The following is a 20,101-nucleotide window of genomic DNA, read 5'->3' as shown; positions in this document are numbered from 1 at the left end:
CTTGACTAATTTGTGAGATAGCTTTTGCTCAGATTTGGTGTTAAGAAATCGAATCATCCAATTTTATTGTTAAAAAATTTTTGTAAGCAAATCGGAAGATCCATTTTGCATGGAGGAAAGATCGAAATTTAGATAAAGCTTATCGGACCGTCTGTGTTATGTATGAATTAAATTTTTTTTTTAATTTTTCATAAATGAAATCGAATGGTCCGATTTTATTATTATATTTTTTTTAATTAAGTCAAAGAAATTGTTGGGTCCGAGTTGTGTGTATATATATATATACATATGAAGGTGTATAAATCGTAATTAGCCAATTAGATCCAATCTTCTTCGTCTTCTTCGACTTCTCTTCTTCTTTCTCATGCTCCGGTGTCTCTCTAGTTGGGTTTGAAACAAAAATTGATAGTGAAGTTTCTGTTTCTGTTTAAGTGAGTGAAAGAAATGGATGATAGAGTTCTTTTGAAAGTGTATTATTTTGGTCAGATTTTGTTGCAGACGTCTGAATGAGTAAAATTTGTTTGTGAAGATCCGTTAGATGTTGTTATTCCCTTCACAATCTCATTTGAAGAGCTTAAAGGTGTGATTTGTGAGAAGCTAGATTCGGAGATGTCAAGAAAAATATCATGTATTTTATACAGATATCCCGTACTAGTATTCGGTGGATTCGTTCAATTTCAGACCAAATATATAACGGACGAAGCGAGCATGCAAGAGATATTTTCAATGTATATTGAAAGTCGTGCTCAAATCTTGTTCATCGAGTTGTACACTGAATTCGAACAATCTGAGGCCGACCGAAATATTTTACGGGAAGATTACAATAGTGACAGTGAAGAAGAGTTTGAAAGCAATTATGAAGTTCTTGGTCCAAACAGAGATGAAGATCAAGGTGATGGCACTGTGGCTCCGAATGTGACAGACGTGGCAAATACACTCGCGAACGAAGTGCCGTTTGAGGAGCCATCTTTCATACGAGTTTTGGATTTGGAAGCCATGCATGCTCCGGAGTTTCCGGACTATATGAGTGCAGGTACGTAATTGCGTATATTTATAAGAAAGATTAGAATTTTGTAATAGTTGATATTGATCGATGGACCAAATAGTTAAGTGACTTGTGAAAATATACTCAATTAGCATTTGTAAAAGTGTTTATTTAGTCAAGTTTAAGATAATAATATTTGTAGTTAATTAGTATTTAGGAACGAGTATTTATTTAGTTATTTAGTTAATTGAGGTTTATTAATAAGTATTTATTATAGTATTTATGAAATTATTTAGCTGATTAGTATTTATTTTTAGTTATTTAGTTAATCAGAAAAGCTCTGCATACAAGCCATTAGGGCTTGTATGCTTTACAAGTTAATTAACGAATAAACCCAAAAAACGCGATGCAAGATCTACGTTCTTCTTCTTCTTCCTCTTCCTTCTCTTCTTCTTCTTTTCTTTCGTTTCTTGCCTTCTCTTTCTCCTTCTTCTTCTTCTTGCTGCACGTTCTTCTTCCTCTTTCTGTTCTTCTTCTTTATTTACGTGCTTTTCTCTCTATTTTCTTTCTTCGTTATTCTCGATTTTCATTGTTTTTTGACATCAAGCTCTGAAATCGTTTTTGAAGAAGAAGAAGAAGAAGCAGAAGATGAGGAGGAGAAAGAGAAAGAGTTCTGAAATATGCATAAGGTGTACTTCAACGAATTTTGGGTGTATTTCTTAAATCCTTTGGGTGTATTTTTGTAATCCTTTGGGTGTATTTCTGTAATCCTTTGGGTGTATTTCTATAATCGTTTGGGTGAATTCCTGTAACCGTTTGGGTGTATTTCTATAATCTTTTGGGTGTATTTCTGTAATCATTTGGGTGTATTTCTGAAGTTCCATTATCTTCAAATTTGGCAAGAAAATTGTTTTCATGGAGGAAGAAGAAGAAGAGTCGTTCATAATGCATGGTGAGTAGCGCGCTTTGGAAACAGGAAGTTGTTGAATAACGTGCGTTTTATTTACTCTTGAATGTGGAAGTGTGTAATGCGTTAATTAAGTGTAATGCGTGTGTTTTATTGGACTTGTAAGCCAAAAAGACTTGTATGTGTAGCAGGCCTCTTAAATTTAAAAACTTAGGAATATATGTTTAAATAATAGTTAGATAAGTGTGTTTAAATGTAATTAATTCTTGTTTAGAATTTTTTTCTAATATAATAGATCAGTATTAAAAATGACTTGTTTATAAATTTTTGTAATAATATTAGAAATTAGAGTTAAGTAGTTAACTGTTATAATTAATTTTAAAAATTGAGGGTTATATGTTTAAATAATAGTTAAAAATATGTGTGCTTAAATGTAATTAATTCTTGTTTAGAATTTTTTCTAATATAATAGATTAGTATTAAAAATGACTTGTTTATAATTTTTTGTAATAATTTTAGAATAATTTCGGTGTATAATTTTTTGGAATAATGTTGATAATTTCGATTAGTAATTAGGATCTGTAAAATATAATGTAGTTGCATTTTTGGTAATAATTATTTGTTTAATGTTAGCCTTTTAATTGACAGAAATATATTATTTTAGTTAAGGTTTTAATATTATTACAGTGGAACATTATTAGTTAGGGTAAAAATTGAAAGTATGTATTAGTAATTATTATCTGTATTAAGTTAGATATAAGCTCTAGGACTATTAATTAAAGTTAGAAATAAAAATGTTATTACTAATAAATCGGATTCAGTAAAATTAAATGTTTTAATTAGATTTTTTTTTAATTATCTATGATAGTTGTGGAATTTGAATCGTGATTTTATTATGCTTTTGTAAAGTTTACGGATGTTGACATGTGATCACCCTATCCCTCTGAATCGGTACAATGAGAAGGTGGAAGAGCATTTACGATCTACTGATTTTTACCATGCAACCTAGATTGAAGTAGTTCAATATCAAAAAGCACCGGTAAATGCTTTAGTGGAAAGGTGGCTCAAACCATATGGACAACGCTTCGTACGATGCTTCCCAACCTCCAAATATTTTCTCTACTGACTTTTGCTTAGCCAACCAAGCTTTCCGATAACTGACGGTGTAGTTGAACTTCGATTGCACTTCTGCAATAACTGATTTTACCTTTAACGAGTGGTCAATCTCAACTAACAGCTTTATGGCTTCTGCAATTGTATTTGAATCCAGCTTCGAATGATCCTGAGAAATGGTTGATCTGGTACAAGTGTGACTGCCGTTATACCTCACTTATAACCTAACAGTACTTTCTGCTAATCATGCTAACTCTGATAAGCCAATCACACCCTGACCCGTACTATGTACACTTGGCATAAAATGCCAACGGCTCCGACTCATACACATGGTAATCTACACTTCTTCGGAGGGTATATTCTTTCATCGCCTTAATAACAGCTTCCCTAGAACTGAATTCCATCCCCACGGCGAATTTTCCATCTGCGACAATAGAAACTTCTGCCACGACGGCAGCCATACTATAAGTATTTAATACACGATTATTTAATGACCGAAATTAAAAGTAAATCTGTACTCACAACATCAATAATGATATAAATAAACTTTACATTAGGTTATTATCTCAAGAGGCCTGCTACACATACAAGCCTTTTGGCTTACAAGTTATACAAGTTGGCCAAAGTCCAAGAAAAAAACATGCGCACCACTCCTTTAGAATCGAGCGTTCAACGCACGCACCTTAATCACCCGTTGCGTTTTTTCACAACACGTTCATTATGCCGCACTCTTCTTCTTCTTCCTCTATCAAAACAAAAACCGTCAAGATTCAAGCAAAATTCGAAACAAACTACGATTCTGAAGAAAGGTTCCAACTACTCGTGAAGAGTAGAAGAAATCAAGAAGAAAAGATACAAATCTCCATCAAAAATACCAGAAAAAATGAAGAAACATTATTCAAGGTACTATTTTACTATTCTTCTAGGTTTTTTTCTAGATTGTCTCTGCCATGTGCCTCATCTTTAACCAGCAAAATATTAAAAGATTTCAAGAAGAAATATACTGTCTCCCCCTATTTTGGGTGTATTTCTGTAACCGTTTGGGTGTATTTCTGTAATCGTTTGGGTGTATTTCTGAAGTTCTATTATCTTCAAAACGATTTCAAAGCTTGATTTCAGAAACCATGAAAATCGAAAAAAAAAAACGAAGCAAGAATATATAGAGAGAAACACACGTAAATGACGAAGAAGAAACCAGTGATAAACGCAGGTAAAATAACGAATGAAAAGGCAAAGAGAGAATACACGAAGGAGATCGAACAAATTTGGCAAGAAACTCGAAAAAGGAAACGAAATCTTTTGAAAAATGGAAGTTATATATTCGCGCGTTAATTGATTTGGATTGATTTGAAAGTCTGTTAAAGAGGCACGTAACATAAGCAGCGCGTTTAGGGGTTTCGTTCTCTTCGGTAGCGTTTGGTGGAGAGATAGAGATGGAAAGACTAAGACTGAGAGACAGAGACTAAGAGACAGAGATTAAAATAAATTTCAGTATTCTGTTTGGTGCAAAGTGGGAGACAGAAATTGAAATAAGAATGAAATTCAAATTTAATTTGTACAAAGGGTAAAATTGAAATTAGTTAATTAAAATGAATGTATTTTAGGTATAAAATATTATTAAAGTTTCAGTCTCTATCTCTAAAAATTTTAGTCCCCTGTGTTCCCACTTTTTGGAGGTACTGAAATACTGAAATTTTGGAGACAGAGACAGAAATTTTAGTATCAGTCTCTGAACCAACAAACATGATACTGAGTCTGAGTCTCCCAATCTCTGTCTCAGTACCTCAAAACAAACGATACCTTGAGACTTGTAAAGCTTGTAAGCACAAAACACTTGTATGTAGAGATTAATCCTAAATTTAGTTATAATAGTTAACCACTTAACTATAATTTCTAATATTATTACAAAAAATTCTAAACAATTATTTTTTATTTCTAATCTATTATATTACAAAAAAGTCTAAACAAGAATTAACTACATTTAAACATATATATTTTTAACTAATATTTAAACATATATTCCTAAATTTCTACAATTACCTATAATTACTTAGTTATAACTTCTAATATTATTCCAAAAAATTCTAAAAAGGTATTTTTTATTAATAATCTATTATATTACAAACAATTCTAAACAAGAATCAACTACATTTATACCTTATTTAAACATTTATGTCTAAATTTCTGTCAATAAAATTATATACTAAGTCACATATATCTTCTTCAGTTCAACTTCTAAAAACAATAAATATAATTAAATTTTTAAAAATAATAATTATAATTCTGAAATATAAAAAGAATTTAACAAATAAACTTATATAATTAGAATAGCTGAGATATTTTACAATGTGAAGTTTCGGACGATCAACATTTTTAGATTTTGATTTTTGGACATTTTAATTTTTTTTTCACTCAAATAGATGAAGCATAAAGTGTTAAGGGAGGAAGAAGATGAAGGAATGGATGCTGAGTGGGGAAGGAAGGAAAAGTGACTCAAGTCCCTGGGTACGCATGCAATGAAGGGGGGTTGTAGGGTTAAAGGGGCACCGTCTGTGGGGAGTGATGAGATATTTTGGTGAGAAACGGATCTCTCCCAAAACACCCAAAACTAACCGGCAAGTGTACCGGGTCGTATCAAGTAATAAAAACTCACGGGAGTGAGGTCGATCCCACAGGGATTGAAGGATTGAGCAATTTTAGTTTAGTGGTTGATTTAGTCAAGCGATTCAAGGTTTGGTTGATGGTTTTGTGACTTGCAGAATTAAATTGCATTGAAGTAAAGAGGACAAGAAATAAATTGCTGAAACTTAAAGAACAAGAAATTAAATGGCAGAAACTTAAAGTGCAAGAATTGTAAATTGCAGAATCTTAAAGTGCAAGAAATGTAAATTGCTTGAAATGTAAAGGGGATTGGGATGTGGATTTGCAGAATTTAAACAAGGAAAAACTAAATTGCATCAAACAGAAGAAGGAAAGGGAATTAGGATTAAACCGGATCTTGAAGCAGAAAAGTAAATGAACATAGAAAGCAGTAAACAGGGAATTGAATTGGGAAATTCAGATCTCAGGACCCAGAGACTAGAAAACCAAGTCTAGATCTCAATGCCTTCCTAGATCCAACAAGAACAATAGCAAGGAAATTGTAAATTGCAAAGAAAAGAGATGAAGAACAATGAACCGGAAATATAATTCAATTAACAGTAAAGAAACAGAGAGATCCAAGATTGAGATTGAAACAGAATTTCTTCAATTCTCCAATCCAAGATCCAAGGCAAAAGTAAAATGAAATTGAAAGCAATGAAAACAAGAAATTAAAGTTCACTCAAGTTCAAAAGCTCTCCGAAAACTATTATGAAAATTCTAAAAGGAAAGCTCCCCGAATAAAATGAATTCTATCCTATTTATACACTTTCCAAAATGATCTTCAAGCCTTGAGTTGGGCCTCTGTTCTTGGTGGAATTGGGTTGAAAGAGGCCTTGGTTAATTGCTCTTTGAAGATTGAAGAAGAACCGAAGTGAACCAATTGAACCGGAAATGAAGTTAGCCAAAGTTGGTCTCAACGTTAGGGTCAAAGTTAGGGGTCTAACTTTGACCCTAACTTTTCATGGCAGCAAGCATGATTTCCTGGTTTGAACGTTGGTGCCAACGTTAGGGGTCTAACTTTGACCCTAACGTTGGCAAGGCTTGGTGCTAGTGGCGCCAACGTTAGCCTCCAAGTTAGGGGGCTAACGTTGGCGCAAACGTTGGCCTTCCCCCTTTGTGATTAAGGTGCCAACGTTAGCCTCCAAGTTAGGGGGCTAACGTTGGCGCAAACGTTGGCCTTCCCCCTTTGTAATTTAAGTGCCAACGTTAGTGCCCAGGGGAGAAACTCTCAAGTTCCAACGTTAGCCTCCAAGTTAGGGGGCTAACGTTGGAGCTAACGTTGGCCACTTCCTTGCAATGTCATGTGCCAACGTTAGCCTCCAAGTTAGGGGGCTAACGTTGGCTCAAACGTGGGGAGCCCAGGGAGTGATTTTCATGCCCAACGTTAGCCTCCAAGTTAGGGGGCTAACTTCAAGCCTCCAAGTTCAATTTCAACTTCCATTCTTCACTTCTAGCCATTCCTCTTTGCTTCAACCTTTCTCCAAGCTTTCCTCACCTATCATGAATCAACCAAACTCATCAAAGCTATGCTCAAAATCATGAGATATTCAATCTTTCATAATATGCAACAAATATAGCACAAAACCTGATGAAATGGCATGAATTCATATATGGTTGGTTCAATCAAGGGAAACATGAAAATCTACTCAATTAGCTTGCTTGTAGCTCAAGAAAGTGCATAATTCTAATGAAAACTAAAGAAAAAGACTAGCTAAAATGGGCTATGATGGCTTGTCATCAGGGAGCAACACGCATGCGACACGTGGCTTGGGGTGGGAGAACTCGAACGGTCCGTTTTGCAGGCGGAACTCGCACGGTCCGATTTGTCTGCTACCATTCGCACGGTCCGATTACTCTCTGGCTGTCACCACAGGCCGGTAAAGCTCCCTTGCTCTCCATATCGGGGTCTAGAGGTGAGCACGGGTCGATTTGGTTCGGGTTCAAGGTTAAATTAGAACTGAACCGATAAAAATATAATTGGTTCGGTTTGGTTTGAATTTGTATTTTTTTGTGCATGTATCCGAACCAAACCAAACCGATTATGAATGGATTGGTTCGGGTAATTGGGTACTCGATGACTTTGAAATTCATAAAAAAAACCAAATTTTTATCACTAAAATTCAACAAGTACAATAAACATGTAACATTAACATAAATAATCTAAACAAGTTAAATACCAAATACATTAAAAACTAAACTTATTAAAATCTAAACATATTAATAGTGAATAATCTCACTAAAAGCCATATACATATTTTTATTTTTTATTTAATCTCACAAAACTCATTCACGGGTTGGTTCGGATTCTGCACCCCCATAATTAGGGGTGGCAAAACGGGTCGAGCCCGTCGGGCCGATCCGCTAAACCCGCTAAAAAAGGCGGGTCGGGCTAGAATTTGGAGCCGCCAAATTAAAAAAGTCCGCCAAACCCGCACCGCCAAATTGGCGGGTTTTGGCGGGGCGGGGCGGGCCGGTCCGCCGAGCCGAAGATTTTTATTTTTCTTTCTTTTTTATTAAATAAAAGTGTGATTACTATTATAAAATTAATAATTATAGAATTTTTAAACTTTTTTTTTTCAGTTTTTGTTTTTATTCTTCTTTTAATTATTATATTTATTTATTTTATTTTACAATTTTATATATATGCTCAAATTATGTGACTTATTTTTTAAAATAAAGATGATTCTATTGACAAATATTATTTTGAACAATTTTATTGAAGTTAAAAATTTTAAAAAAATAATAAAAAATTATATTATAATTTGACTATTTTTTATTTGTATTTGATTTTTTAATTATTATTTTTTTGTTAAGTTTAATGAATTTTATTTAAAAAAAAAAAGAAGCGGGCTAGCCCGCCAATCCGACATAAAGCGGGGCGGGCTAGCATTTTGAACCCATTTTAGTTGGTGGGGCGGGCCGATCCGCCCCGTTTATAGGGCGGGCCTAGGCGGGGCGGGGCGGGTTGGGGTGGGCCGGCCCACTTTGCCACCCCTACCCATAATCGATACCCGAACCAATCACTAACAAAGACCATTGGTTTGATTCGGATTGGACTCGATTACCCGTTGGTTCCAAAACCAATTTAATTGGTTCGATTCAAATTCGGACAGATAATCAAATACCCGCTACCCGTGCTCACTCCTATCGGGTCCTACACTAACTCACTCTCCATAATAAAATTAATTTGCGGCTATATGCATGTATGTCTCACATACTCATAAATTCAACCTAGAAGTACTTAATAACTTTGAAAATATGATTATGGTTGGTTGGATATCAATACTTGCCTACGAATTAGAAAAAAAAAATTCAATATAGACATGGTTTCAAAATACTAATAATAATCTTAAATTATATAAGTTATATTAATTAAGGTAGGGTTATTTCAATTCTATCAATAGAAAATTGAGCTTTAACCTGACTTTGAGTAATATTCTAAAAAAAAATCGAAAGAGAAAAGAGGCAAAGTACGATTTGTCTTTTAAGATAAGAATTTAATTTTAATGTACTAAAATAGTTTTATACGTGTATTCAATTACGTAACGTAATATTAGTAAAAATAATTATTTTTTATATTAATCGCGTGAATAGTTATAAAAAAACGGATATTTTGGAAAAACTCATTGTTAGATATAAGAGACTGAGAGAGTAATCTGAAAAGTGTATTATTGAGATGTGATCAAAGGTATAATATATAAGGAGTATTTATAGGTGCTAGATAAATTAAAGTAATAAAGGCATAGAATCCTACAATTAATATACAGATATACTATATAAATATAGACGATACTAATTGATCTAAATTGATTCTAATGATTCTCTAACACCTATATTATCAATGGATTGGTTGTACTTCCGATCAATTAAATTATCAACAAACACGATTTACCTAATTTTTATGGATGTAATAGATTAAAGAATAAAAAATTTATTGATTAGATACAATATTTATGGAAATTATAATTAATAGAAGATTTATTTCATTGTTACTTTTGTTTCTAATTGTTAATAAATATAATAGATAAATAATAAAATAATAATTTATAAAATATAAAATAAATTTTATAATTAAAATTAAATAAAAATTATTTAATAATTATTAAAAAACTTAAAAAATATATTTTATTATAGAAATTATTTAATAGTCTAAACATTATGCAGCATAGAATTTTGGTCATTGACTGGCAATGCAATAAAATTAAACCCTTAAAATAAAACTATTTTTTTATTCATTTTCAAAATACCAAAAAAAGAAATTTACATGATCTATTACATAATAATTGTAACAATAATATGACAAATATAACAAAATAAATACACTAATACAGTTAGTAAGGAAGGGCAAAATGGCAGGGATATAAATATTGAGCCCTAAATCGAAATGAAAGCAAAGCATGATACAGGGATTTTCAGCGTGCAAGCTTACTGTAACGTCACACACCCTAGCTGCTTCTCTTCACTCACTTTCTCTCTCATCTCTCACTCTCTCTCCTTCTCTGTCGCGCTTCTTCTGGCGGCGGAGCTGCTCAATTTCTCCGGCGGCGGCGTCACATTTACGATTCCAGTCACCTGAAATGGCGGCGAACGATCGGAAAACGCCGAAGCTTCCCGTGAAAGGCAAACGCAACATCCTCATCACAAGCGCCTTGCCTTACGTCAACAACGTCCCTCACCTTGGCAACATCATTGGATGTACGTTCCCCTATCCCTCTCTCTTGAAATTGAAATTTTCTGATTTGGAATTTGTGATTGCCGAAGATGAAATTGAAATCGAAATGAAATGAATCTGATTTATTATTGTCAGGTGAATGAGAATGTGTGTATTGTTTTTTCAGGTGTCTTGAGTGCTGACGTGTATGCTCGGTACTGTCGCCTCCGCGGTTACAATGCTATTTACATTTGCGGTACCGATGAGTATGGCACTGCAACAGAGACTAAAGCTATGGAGGAGAATTGCTCTCCCAAGGAGATTTGTGACAAGTACTTGTTTCCTCTTACTTATTTTTGTGATTTAATAATATGTTGTTTACTTACTATAGTTTATTTGGTGAGGTGTAATGTGTTAATTACTTAGCTTAGTTGTGGTATGAAAATTGGATTGGCAGTGGCAGTGTTGTTTCAGTAGGTTGTTTTTTGATCTTATTATCTGTTGTGAGAATGAATAATCAAAGGATGATGCTGTTGTTTGGAGTTTGATCAATTCTAGAGCCATATTTTGATAATACTTTATGGTATTTGTGGGTTCGTAGGTACCATGCAATTCATAAGGATATCTATGAATGGTTTGATATAAGTTTTGATGAATTTGGGCGGACTTCAGCCCCACAGCAGACTGAAGTTTGCCAAGCAATTTTTAAAAGATTGTTGGACAACAAATGGCTCTCAGAGAACACAATGCAGCAGGTGATGATGAGTTATCTATTACTTTTCAGTACAAATTGTTACCTATATAAATTTTTAATAATTTTCTTCTGTTGACACCATTTGTCACTTGTAATTGGTTGTAAATGAAGGGTTAGTTACTGATGTTGAGTTTTTTCACAGACATGTTTCTCATGCTTTGTTTTTGCTTAAACGTCTATCATATTTCAGCTTTACTGTGACACATGCAAAAGGTTCCTAGCTGATAGGCTTGTGGAGGGTATATGCCCAACTCCAGGGTGTGAGTATGACTCTGCACGAGGAGATCAATGTGAGAAGTGCGGGAAGCTTCTAAATCCAACAGAATTGAAAACTCCCAGGTGTAAGGTAGTATACTACAAATCTATTTCTTAACTTCTCAATATAGGTTTCATCAATTGGTTAACTAGTGGTTTTTAATCTAATTAATGGGTGAATTTTCGCACTAGACTTGTGATTGTATTGGATGATCTTATTGAGCTCAGATTTTTTAGTATTATTTCCATTACATAATCCTTTTCCTTAAAGTTTTGTTTCACCGTTGCATGGGGTTTCCTTCTTTGGTTCTTTCTGATTATTTAATGTAGTTATGGTTTCTTGAGCACCTATTGACTAACTTGTTATGTTCTAATACAAATATAGTTGTCGCAGTATGAACTTTTGGCTGAGATTTTCACATTTTAAACAGGTTTGTCAAAACACTCCACGAATTCGTGATACAGATCACTTGTTTCTTGAACTTCCCCTGTTGAGAGAGAAATTGGAAAAATACATAGAGGAGGTGAAAGGGTCATGGAGTTCAAATGCTAAGCAAACAACAGCTTCATGGCTTAGAGAAGGATTAAAGCCACGTTGTATTACCAGGGATCTGAAATGGGGGGTTCCCGTTCCACATGAAAAATACAGTGACAAGGTTAGTTTTTCTGTTCGGTCTTTCACAAAAGAACATGTTGCTTGTTTTTTCATTCACTAATTTTATAATCATATTATTCAAATTGGAAGGTTTTCTATGTTTGGTTTGATGCACCTATTGGGTATGTCTCAATCACTGCATGCTACACAACTGAATGGGAGAAATGGTGGAAAAACCCAGAGAATGTGGAGTTGTATCAATTTATGGGCAAGGACAATGTGCCTTTCCACACTGTAAGTTATCAGATTTATCGTAGTTCAGGGTTTATGTACCATTATTGCTCCTATAGTTTCCAGGATAATGCATGTTAATATCTTGTTTCCTATGTTCTTTTTTCCCCCCAAGTGTCATCAGTGATTCCCATTAGTTAAAATGGATGCTTCTGTTAATTTTATATTGTTTTCAATACAATTTTATTTGCTAGTGTTGCTTGTTCTTATGAGACTTGCTTCGAAGTCTCAGCTGCATACTGTTTGTACATGTGCACATCTTTTCCCTCTAATGACGTTCATTACTTGTAAAGCTTGTTATGGTTGCCACATTTTTTGAAGTGTGTATAGCCTGTGCTCCATTGACAATTTGACATTGCTTTGCTCTATGGATCCTACAAGTTTAGTTATGTTATGTATCACCTGGTTGCTTAGTGGAGCCGGTCAACAAGAAAAAGACACCCTTTAATTGCATTGCAGAATGGAGTATAGTTTAGAATGATTGGAAAAATACTTCTTTAGAATCTGATCGAATTGCTTCTTCAGGTGATGTTTCCATCTACTCTTCTTGGAACTGGTGAAAATTGGACCTTGATGAAGACTATTAGTGTTACTGAATACTTGAATTATGAAGCAGGTTGGTTGTTTTTCTTATCATGTTTATTGATAAGTGATTTATTGAGACATCGCTGCTTGTTGATTTTCATTTGAATAGTTTGAAGTTGAACTAACTGAATTTTGCCTCAAATTCAACTTATTTATAGGGAAGTTTTCTAAAAGCAAAGGCATAGGAGTATTTGGTAATGATGCAAAAGATACTAATATTCCAGTTGAAGTATGGAGATATTACTTACTCACAAATAGGCCTGAGGTAACTCTAGTTTAAATGTACTTTTGGAATATAACTTGTATCTCATGAAGTATAATTGTATGCTCTATTCTGTCTCCCTTTATTAAGTACTTGAATGTGATTATGCAATGTAGGTATCTGATACATTATTTACATGGCCTGATTTGCAAGCAAAATTAAATAGTGAGCTGCTGAATAATTTGGGCAACTTTATCAACCGAGTTTTGAGCTTTATTGCCAAACCTGAAGGTTGGTTGAACTTTTTCTGCATCTACATCTTGAAATATCTATTGATTTGCTACTACAGATCTGTAGGAATTAAATGCCTAAGGACTATGAGTACATTATTTTGGAACTACATAACTGCAAACAAATTGTTGTCCTTTATCAGTATTTGGGAAGTCAAGTGCACAGTGCTTACATTGGAGTCATTTATCTGCGGCTTTCATCTTGTTCATTTAATGGATTCTGGACATATGGTTAATCATCTACAATATTTATGTGTTGAAAAGTAATAGAGAGTCCAAAGAAATGTTTGTCTTGACCTGCTTTGCTTTTGCAATAACATTTATTACTAACTCCATCTTATATAGGTCAAGGATATGATTCTGCTATACCTGCTCTTGCTGATGGTCTAAGTAGTGAATCCCATGATCCTACCAAAAAATTGGCTGAAAGGATTTCTGCATACGTGGACCAGTACATAGAGGAAATGGAGAAGGTTGCCAATCCTCTTCTGAAACAACATTGTTTTGTGATTGCTAGAGTTCTGAGTCAGTGCACTGTATTATTATTATGACATTTCTTTTTGCAATCTGGGGACAGGTTAGACTGAAACAAGGATTGAAAATCGCAATGGCCATATCCACCGAGGGGAATGGATATCTGCAGGTATTTGTTCTCCATGCCCCTTGTTGGCATTTTAACACCAATGTTATGTTAAATGGCTGTGTAACTTGCTTCTGGACCTTTTTCTTAATTAACTTTGTAGGAATGTGAATTTTGGCGCCTTTACAAGGAAAACAAACCTCTTTGCTCTCTTGTTATGAAAACTGCGGTTGGGGTTGTATATATTCTTGCATGTTTATTGGAACCCTTTATGCCGTCATTAACACAGGAGGTAAATTCACTTCCCTTTTTACATGATTTTCCGATGTAGTGTTGGTCTTCTATTTGTTTTTTCCCCAAACAAAAACTGAGATTTTTTATATTGCAATATATTCTGGGTACTTTTCTGTTTTGTCATTGAAGGTATTTAAGCAGCTAAATTTGTCTACGGAATTGCATCTTTCGCTTTGTGACGAAAAAGGAGATGTTAACAAGGCAAAGATACCTTGGGAGATCCTAAATGCTGGCCATAAAATTGGGAAACCACAGCCACTGTTCAAGGAACTGGTATTGACTTGTTTTTTATGAATTAGGAAAGATCCTTGCATTCTAGTTGTGTGATTTATTGATTTGTTCAATGTTGTTAAACAGAAAGATGAAGACGTAGAGTTCTACAGGAAGAAATTTGCGGGAAGTCAAGCTGATAGGATCTTGCGTGCAGAGGCTGAAGCTGGAAAAGTCGCCGAGGAACTGAAGAAGACAAAAATTTCAGGTTTTGTTTTTTATAAATTTTTATTTAATCTACTTTCTCTAATTTTAGAAAAGTTTTGGTTTTTGGAGGGGAAAAAACAGTTTACAAAGATAGAGGGTGAGATATCCTATTATTTCCGCGGAATATCAAAACCAGAAGACAAGGGTTGGAAAAGTATCAAAACTATATGCATTAGTGCCTTAGATGTCCCTAAATATCACAGATAGGTACTTCACCATGAAGAGGTGACAGTCAATCCTATCCCCCAATACAATAAATAGCTTCTTGGACCATTTATAATACGCTGCTCCATTTTAACTTAATAACCCATAATATAGCAATCGTTGCATCCTTGTGTATGATACCACTAACTAATTCTTATTTATCATAGCAATCATTAGATATATCTCATTTGTTATGGTGTGTCTGATTGCATACTCTTTTACGAAGTTTTAAAGATCGGATACTCAGATTAATGCCATTGTTTGCAACAGATGGTGGAAAGAAAAAATCATCCTCAAAGTCATCAAATGATGGCAAAAACAAAGCTGCTCCTGAGCCAGAAATTACCATCAGCAGGCTTGATATACGTGTTGGCCTTATTAAGAAAGCTCAAAAACATCCCGATGCTGATTCACTATACGTGGAAGAGATTGATGTTGGCGAAGAACAGCCCAGAACAGTTGTTAGTGGGCTTGTCAAGTATATACCACTTGAAGAAATGCAGGTCTGTTCAACTAGCATGTGTATATCCTGTTTATATAACTACTTTTGTAGGTACTGTTTTATCTATCGTTTGACTAATCCTAATAAATTTCTTCAGAATCGAAAGGTCTGTGTTCTCTGCAACCTAAAGCCAGCAACAATGAGGGGAATTAAATCCCAAGCAATGGTTCTAGCTGCTTCGAATAGTGATCACACCAAGGTAAGGAAAACACAATGCCTTTACATGTAGGTACATTGATGGGCATATATTTCGTTTGTTTGTTTACCAAAGAAAATAATTGAATCGTGATTAGTAAAAGATGTATGATCTTACGCTGCGTGTACATAACCGCAGTGTGTATCTTTTAACCACACTGTTGCTGCGTTTGAATTTCTTTGGAATTTTCTTGCCTGAAGTATTTTTTTGTTTTCCTTTCAAGTACTTCTTTCACTTGAGGTATTAGAGTAGTAGAGTGCTAAATTTCTGATTGCTGTGCTCATAGGTGGAGTTGGTTGAGCCACCCAGTTCAGCAAAAGTTGGAGAACGAGTCACATTCCCAGGGTTTGAAGGTAATCCTGATGAACTCTTGAACCCAAAGAAGAAAGTCTGGGAAACATTGCAAGTGGATCTGCAAAGTAATGGGGAACTAGTGGCATGCTACAAAGATGTTCCACTCACCACATCAGCTGGTGTTTGCAAGGTCTCATCCATACAAAATGGATCAATTAGGTAGGCAAACATCAAAGGTTTTCAGTGTTGGGGAGAGTGTGTCAGAGTGATATAAATTAATTAAATAGGAAAAGAGAAAACATAATTTAGCCCTTACTATTGACTAGCCAGATTGTTGTTGCTTTTCATGTTTAAGTTTAGAATATACATCGATGAGTAATTTTTATTTTTTGTGAGCCGGACCCAAATTGTTAAGATGGTCGGCTAAATTTCAATTGTTCTCTATACTTTTCTTGTGCCACGTGCTCATACGATGATGATATAAGCAATCATTCCTTCAAAGCCAATGTTGAACATCTTGTGATGGAGACGCTTACGGTTATTCAAAGGACAAAGATTACTAAAGGATGAATGGTAAACGGCTCCTAAACAAAAAGAATAGATGGCAGTGAGTGAAATTGAAAGTAAAGAGAATGTCGGAAGTAGGGGTGAACAATACATAACCGGGCCATGCTGGTTCTCAATTCTGGTCAGAACTAGCCCCTCTTTTTTGGCAACTTTGGTAAAACCCAAAAAGAAAAGGAGTGATCGGGTCTATTATATAAACCGTGTTATGGTTCATGTTTGGGTTATCCAGCCCGGACTGGTTAAACCTAGAGAGTAGAAATGTAAACTCCGGTTAATTCTTGTTTACTTTCGTTAGTTTGTCTAAGCAAGTATTGGTAGTTTGAATTAAGCCTTGTGCATGTAATAACCCATTGGTCAGGAGTAAACTCTTAAATGGAGTTTCGATCCATAACAAATTAATTATTGACCTACTAGGTTAGGGATATCATGAGGGAAAAAAAAAATCCGCTAGGCCTTTCCCTCCTTCCTTCCCTCTACTTCGTCTCTCAAATCACCTAGCCCTTCTTGGTGTCACTGGTTTGTAATCTCTCTACCGCTGCGTGTTGCAACCGTAGGACTTAGTGTCATTGCTGTGGAGTCTTTACTTGTCAATTCTCATCATTGTGTTGCAACCGTAGGACTTAGTGTCATTGCTGTGGAGTCTTTACTTGTCAATTCTCATCATTGTGGGTTCTCTGCCCATCATTGTTGCTAGATATTTGTTCATGTTGCCATCGCTCCATGCTCTTGTTGTTGTTTCTTCTTCTTCTATCATCTTGCTAGATTTGTATTCTTTGAACGTTGGCACATTGTTGCTAGAGGTGGCAAACGAAAAAGTTCGCCTTGCTCGCTAAAAGTCCGTCATTTAGCGAGCTAGTCCGCCCCGCCCCACCTAGTGAGGCCCTTGCCTCGCCTAACGGCAGGCTAACGGGCCAAACCCTCAAATCTTTTTTTTATAAATAATTATATATTAAATAATATCTATAATCTCACAATAATTTCAATAAATTTATAATTTCTAAATATATAAAAAAGTTACAATTTCTAAATTCGCAAATATTAAAGTCTTTATAATTATAAATATGTAACAAACATAATTATAAACCAAGCTGTTTGAAACAAAGTAATAAAACTAACATTGTCCAAAACAAAACAAACATTGTTCAAAACATATAATTAAACATATTCAACTTTATAATCAATCAAATATAAAACATATTCTAAAATATAACTTAAAACATCTTTAATTATCATCTTTATCTTCTTGTAGATAATAATACTATAGAAATTTGTAAAAAGGCCCTAACAAAGAAAACGTCAGGCCTGCTGGGGAAGTCCGCCCCGCCGAAGCCTACGAATTAGGCGGTGCGGGTGAGATAGTTTCAAATTTTCAGCCCAACTCGCCTTTTTTTGGCGGGTTACGTGAGACAGCTTAATGAGTTTTGGCCCATTTGCCACCCCTAATTGCTGCTAAATTTGCACTCATTGTCGTTGTTGCATCTTTGCTTTGTCGCCATCATCAGATAGATTTGTAAACTTTTGCTGTCGTTGCTTCCTTTGACCATTTATTTTAGTACTTGAGACCGAATTATTATTATTGTTGTTGTTGTGAATTGATGTATTTAGCATTTTCATAGGCAAAATCAAATTAGATTGAGAATTTAATTCTGTTTAATTTCTTCGTTCATTGATTTGTTTAAAATATTCGATTAGTTTCGGTTTTGTCTAATTTCTTTTTAATCTTGACGGCCATCCTTCACGGTCATTTCTTTGCCGGCACCTTTATGCCCAAAATATAAGATCAGTTTTGGGTCAACTTTTATCTAATTTTTGCGATGTTGCTAAACCATAACCATATGGCAGCCGTGATTTTAGTTCAAGTCATAAATCATATGCCTCTTAGTATGTTATATTTTGATTTGAAATTTAGTAAAGATCAAGTAGTGAATAAGGATCCAAGTGTTGGGGGGTGTGAGTTTATAATGTAATAGAGGTTAATACTAAATTGATACTCGAAAGATTCTAACGCTAACAAAATGGTATCTGACTTTTACTATTGACAAAATAGTCCCTAAAAAATTTTAAAATTTGACAAGCGTATCCTCGAACTCGCCGGAGCAAATCTCCGGCAAGCACAATGCTAACGTGGCCGCCGTGACTTGGCAAACCACCCCCAAACCCTAATCCCTCCTCCCCATCGCAGCCCCCTTCCCTCTCCCTCCTAATGCACACTCCCCCCTCCCTCTCCATCGCAACCCCCTACCCAATGCACACTCCCTCCCCATCGCAGCCCCCTTCCCTCTCCCTCCCCATTGCAGCCCCCTCTCCAACGCACACTACCTCCTTCCCTCTCCTTCCCCAATTGCAGCAGCAAAAGCCTCAATAACAGCAGAAACAACACCATCAGAACCCAAAACAGAACCAATAGAAGAACCTGCACATTCAAAACCTAACCTTGCTTGTTCTTCCTTCTCTCTTTTCCCTCATTCCTTCCTTCTCTTATCGGAGGACCATAACAATAACAATATCCATTCACACACACAGACATTTACACAAATGCATAACCTACATATATAAATATAAAGAGAGAAAGAGAGAAAGGCTAAGGGGCTGAGGAGATGCGGCTATTCCAGGCCTTGTTGTCGCTCTGATGGTGGTGGCAATGGCCCTTGATAGTGCTCTTGCTGTTGAAGTTGCTATTGCTGTTGAGGTTGTTGCTGTGATAGAAAGGAGAGAAAAGTGTGCATTGGGGTTGCTGTTGTTGTTGTTGTTGCTGTTGATGTTGAGGTGGTTGTTGCTGCGAGTGGTAGTGGAGGGAGGGAGGGGAAATGTGCATTGTGGAGGGGGTGCGATGGGGAGGGAGTGTGCATTGGGTAGGGGAAGGGTTGCGATGGAGAGGGAGAGGGAGGGGGGAGTGTGCGTTGGAGAGGGAGAGGGGAGGGGGTTGCGATGGGGAGGGAGAGGGAGGGGGAGTATGCTCTGGGGAGGGAGGGATTAGAGTTTGGGGGTGGTTTGCCAAGTCACGGCGGCCACATTAGTATTGTGCTTGCCGGAGATTTGCTCCGGCAAGCTCGAGGACACGCTTTTCAAATTTTAAAATCTTTTAGGTACCGATTTAGTATTTACCTCTAATGTAATATTTAGGATTGAGAATTATTTGTTTAATTTATCTGACAAAAAAAAGTATAATAATATGTAAATAGAACGTTGCTTGTCAAAGCATACTTTTGATTTGTAAACATTGCTTACTAAGAAGTAAGAACTCATCTTTTAAAGGTATTTCACAACAAGCATCTAATTTTTAATCTTTCAGAATAAATTATACAATATTTATTTAATTTACTATTAAAAGCAAAATACTAAAACTGTCAAAAACCTGTAGACATTGTCTGTTTTATTAGGTAGGGATGTCAATTAAGTCTCTTAATCTCACTCCAATTTATAATTTTATTCTTGATGATAGAGATGATAATAAAACACTTCATATTCACTCATAAAATATGTGACTACAAAGATTCATACCTTCTATAAGGCATGTTTTGTTGCCAATGAGTTATAACTCAAATGACATAGTCTCTCCAAATAAATTTTTTTGAATTAAATGTGTTTGAAAAAAATATTCCAAGTTACATATGCTGGTTTTGGGTGATGTTTGCAAAATAATTCTGATAACTAGGTGATAGGAGGAACAAACCGAATTAATGGTGTCAATATCGTCAAAGCAAAACTTTGGAGCA

The 20,101-nt window shown here is 35.2% G+C and overlaps 1 protein-coding gene and 1 pseudogene across 1 annotated transcript; both read left to right on the top strand.

The window, feature by feature from the left end:
* The first annotated feature begins 444 nt into the window (after window positions 1-444).
* LOC148569852 (uncharacterized) lies at window positions 445-1,041 on the top strand (annotated as a pseudogene).
* Window positions 1,042-9,990: 8,949 nt separating this feature from the next.
* On the top strand, window positions 9,991-16,337 carry LOC107629533 (methionine-tRNA ligase, putative / methionyl-tRNA synthetase, putative / MetRS). The gene is made up of 17 exons (XM_016332348.3): window positions 9,991-10,343; window positions 10,487-10,631; window positions 10,901-11,054; window positions 11,244-11,399; window positions 11,740-11,964; window positions 12,054-12,197; window positions 12,720-12,810; window positions 12,938-13,044; window positions 13,158-13,272; window positions 13,617-13,744; window positions 13,849-13,914; window positions 14,015-14,143; window positions 14,275-14,418; window positions 14,503-14,623; window positions 15,097-15,329; window positions 15,426-15,527; window positions 15,811-16,337. Exons 1-17 carry the CDS (start codon window positions 10,046-10,048, stop codon window positions 16,039-16,041), a joined length of 2,589 nt encoding a protein of 862 aa, XP_016187834.1. The 5' UTR covers window positions 9,991-10,045; the 3' UTR covers window positions 16,042-16,337.
* The last annotated feature ends 3,764 nt before the right edge of the window (window positions 16,338-20,101 follow it).

Source organism: Arachis ipaensis, chromosome B3, assembly GCF_059453495.1.
Source record: "Arachis ipaensis isolate K30076 ecotype BB chromosome B3, ASM5945349v1, whole genome shotgun sequence".
NCBI lineage: Eukaryota > Viridiplantae > Streptophyta > Magnoliopsida > Fabales > Fabaceae > Arachis > Arachis ipaensis.
Note: the sequence above shows the minus strand (reverse complement) of the source record. Positions and strands in the feature narration are given on the sequence as shown.

Excerpts from the sequence above, each read along its gene's own strand:
- LOC107629533 (XM_016332348.3), top strand. The coding sequence starts at position 10,046 with ATGATACAGGGATTTTCAGCGTGCAAGCTTACTGTAACGTCACACACC. Across the intron at positions 12,811-12,937 it reads ATACTTGAATTATGAAGCAG|GGAAGTTTTCTAAAAGCAAA; the intron begins GTTGGTTGTTTT and ends ACTTATTTATAG. Across the intron at positions 14,144-14,274 it reads TGCCGTCATTAACACAGGAG|GTATTTAAGCAGCTAAATTT; the intron begins GTAAATTCACTT and ends TTGTCATTGAAG.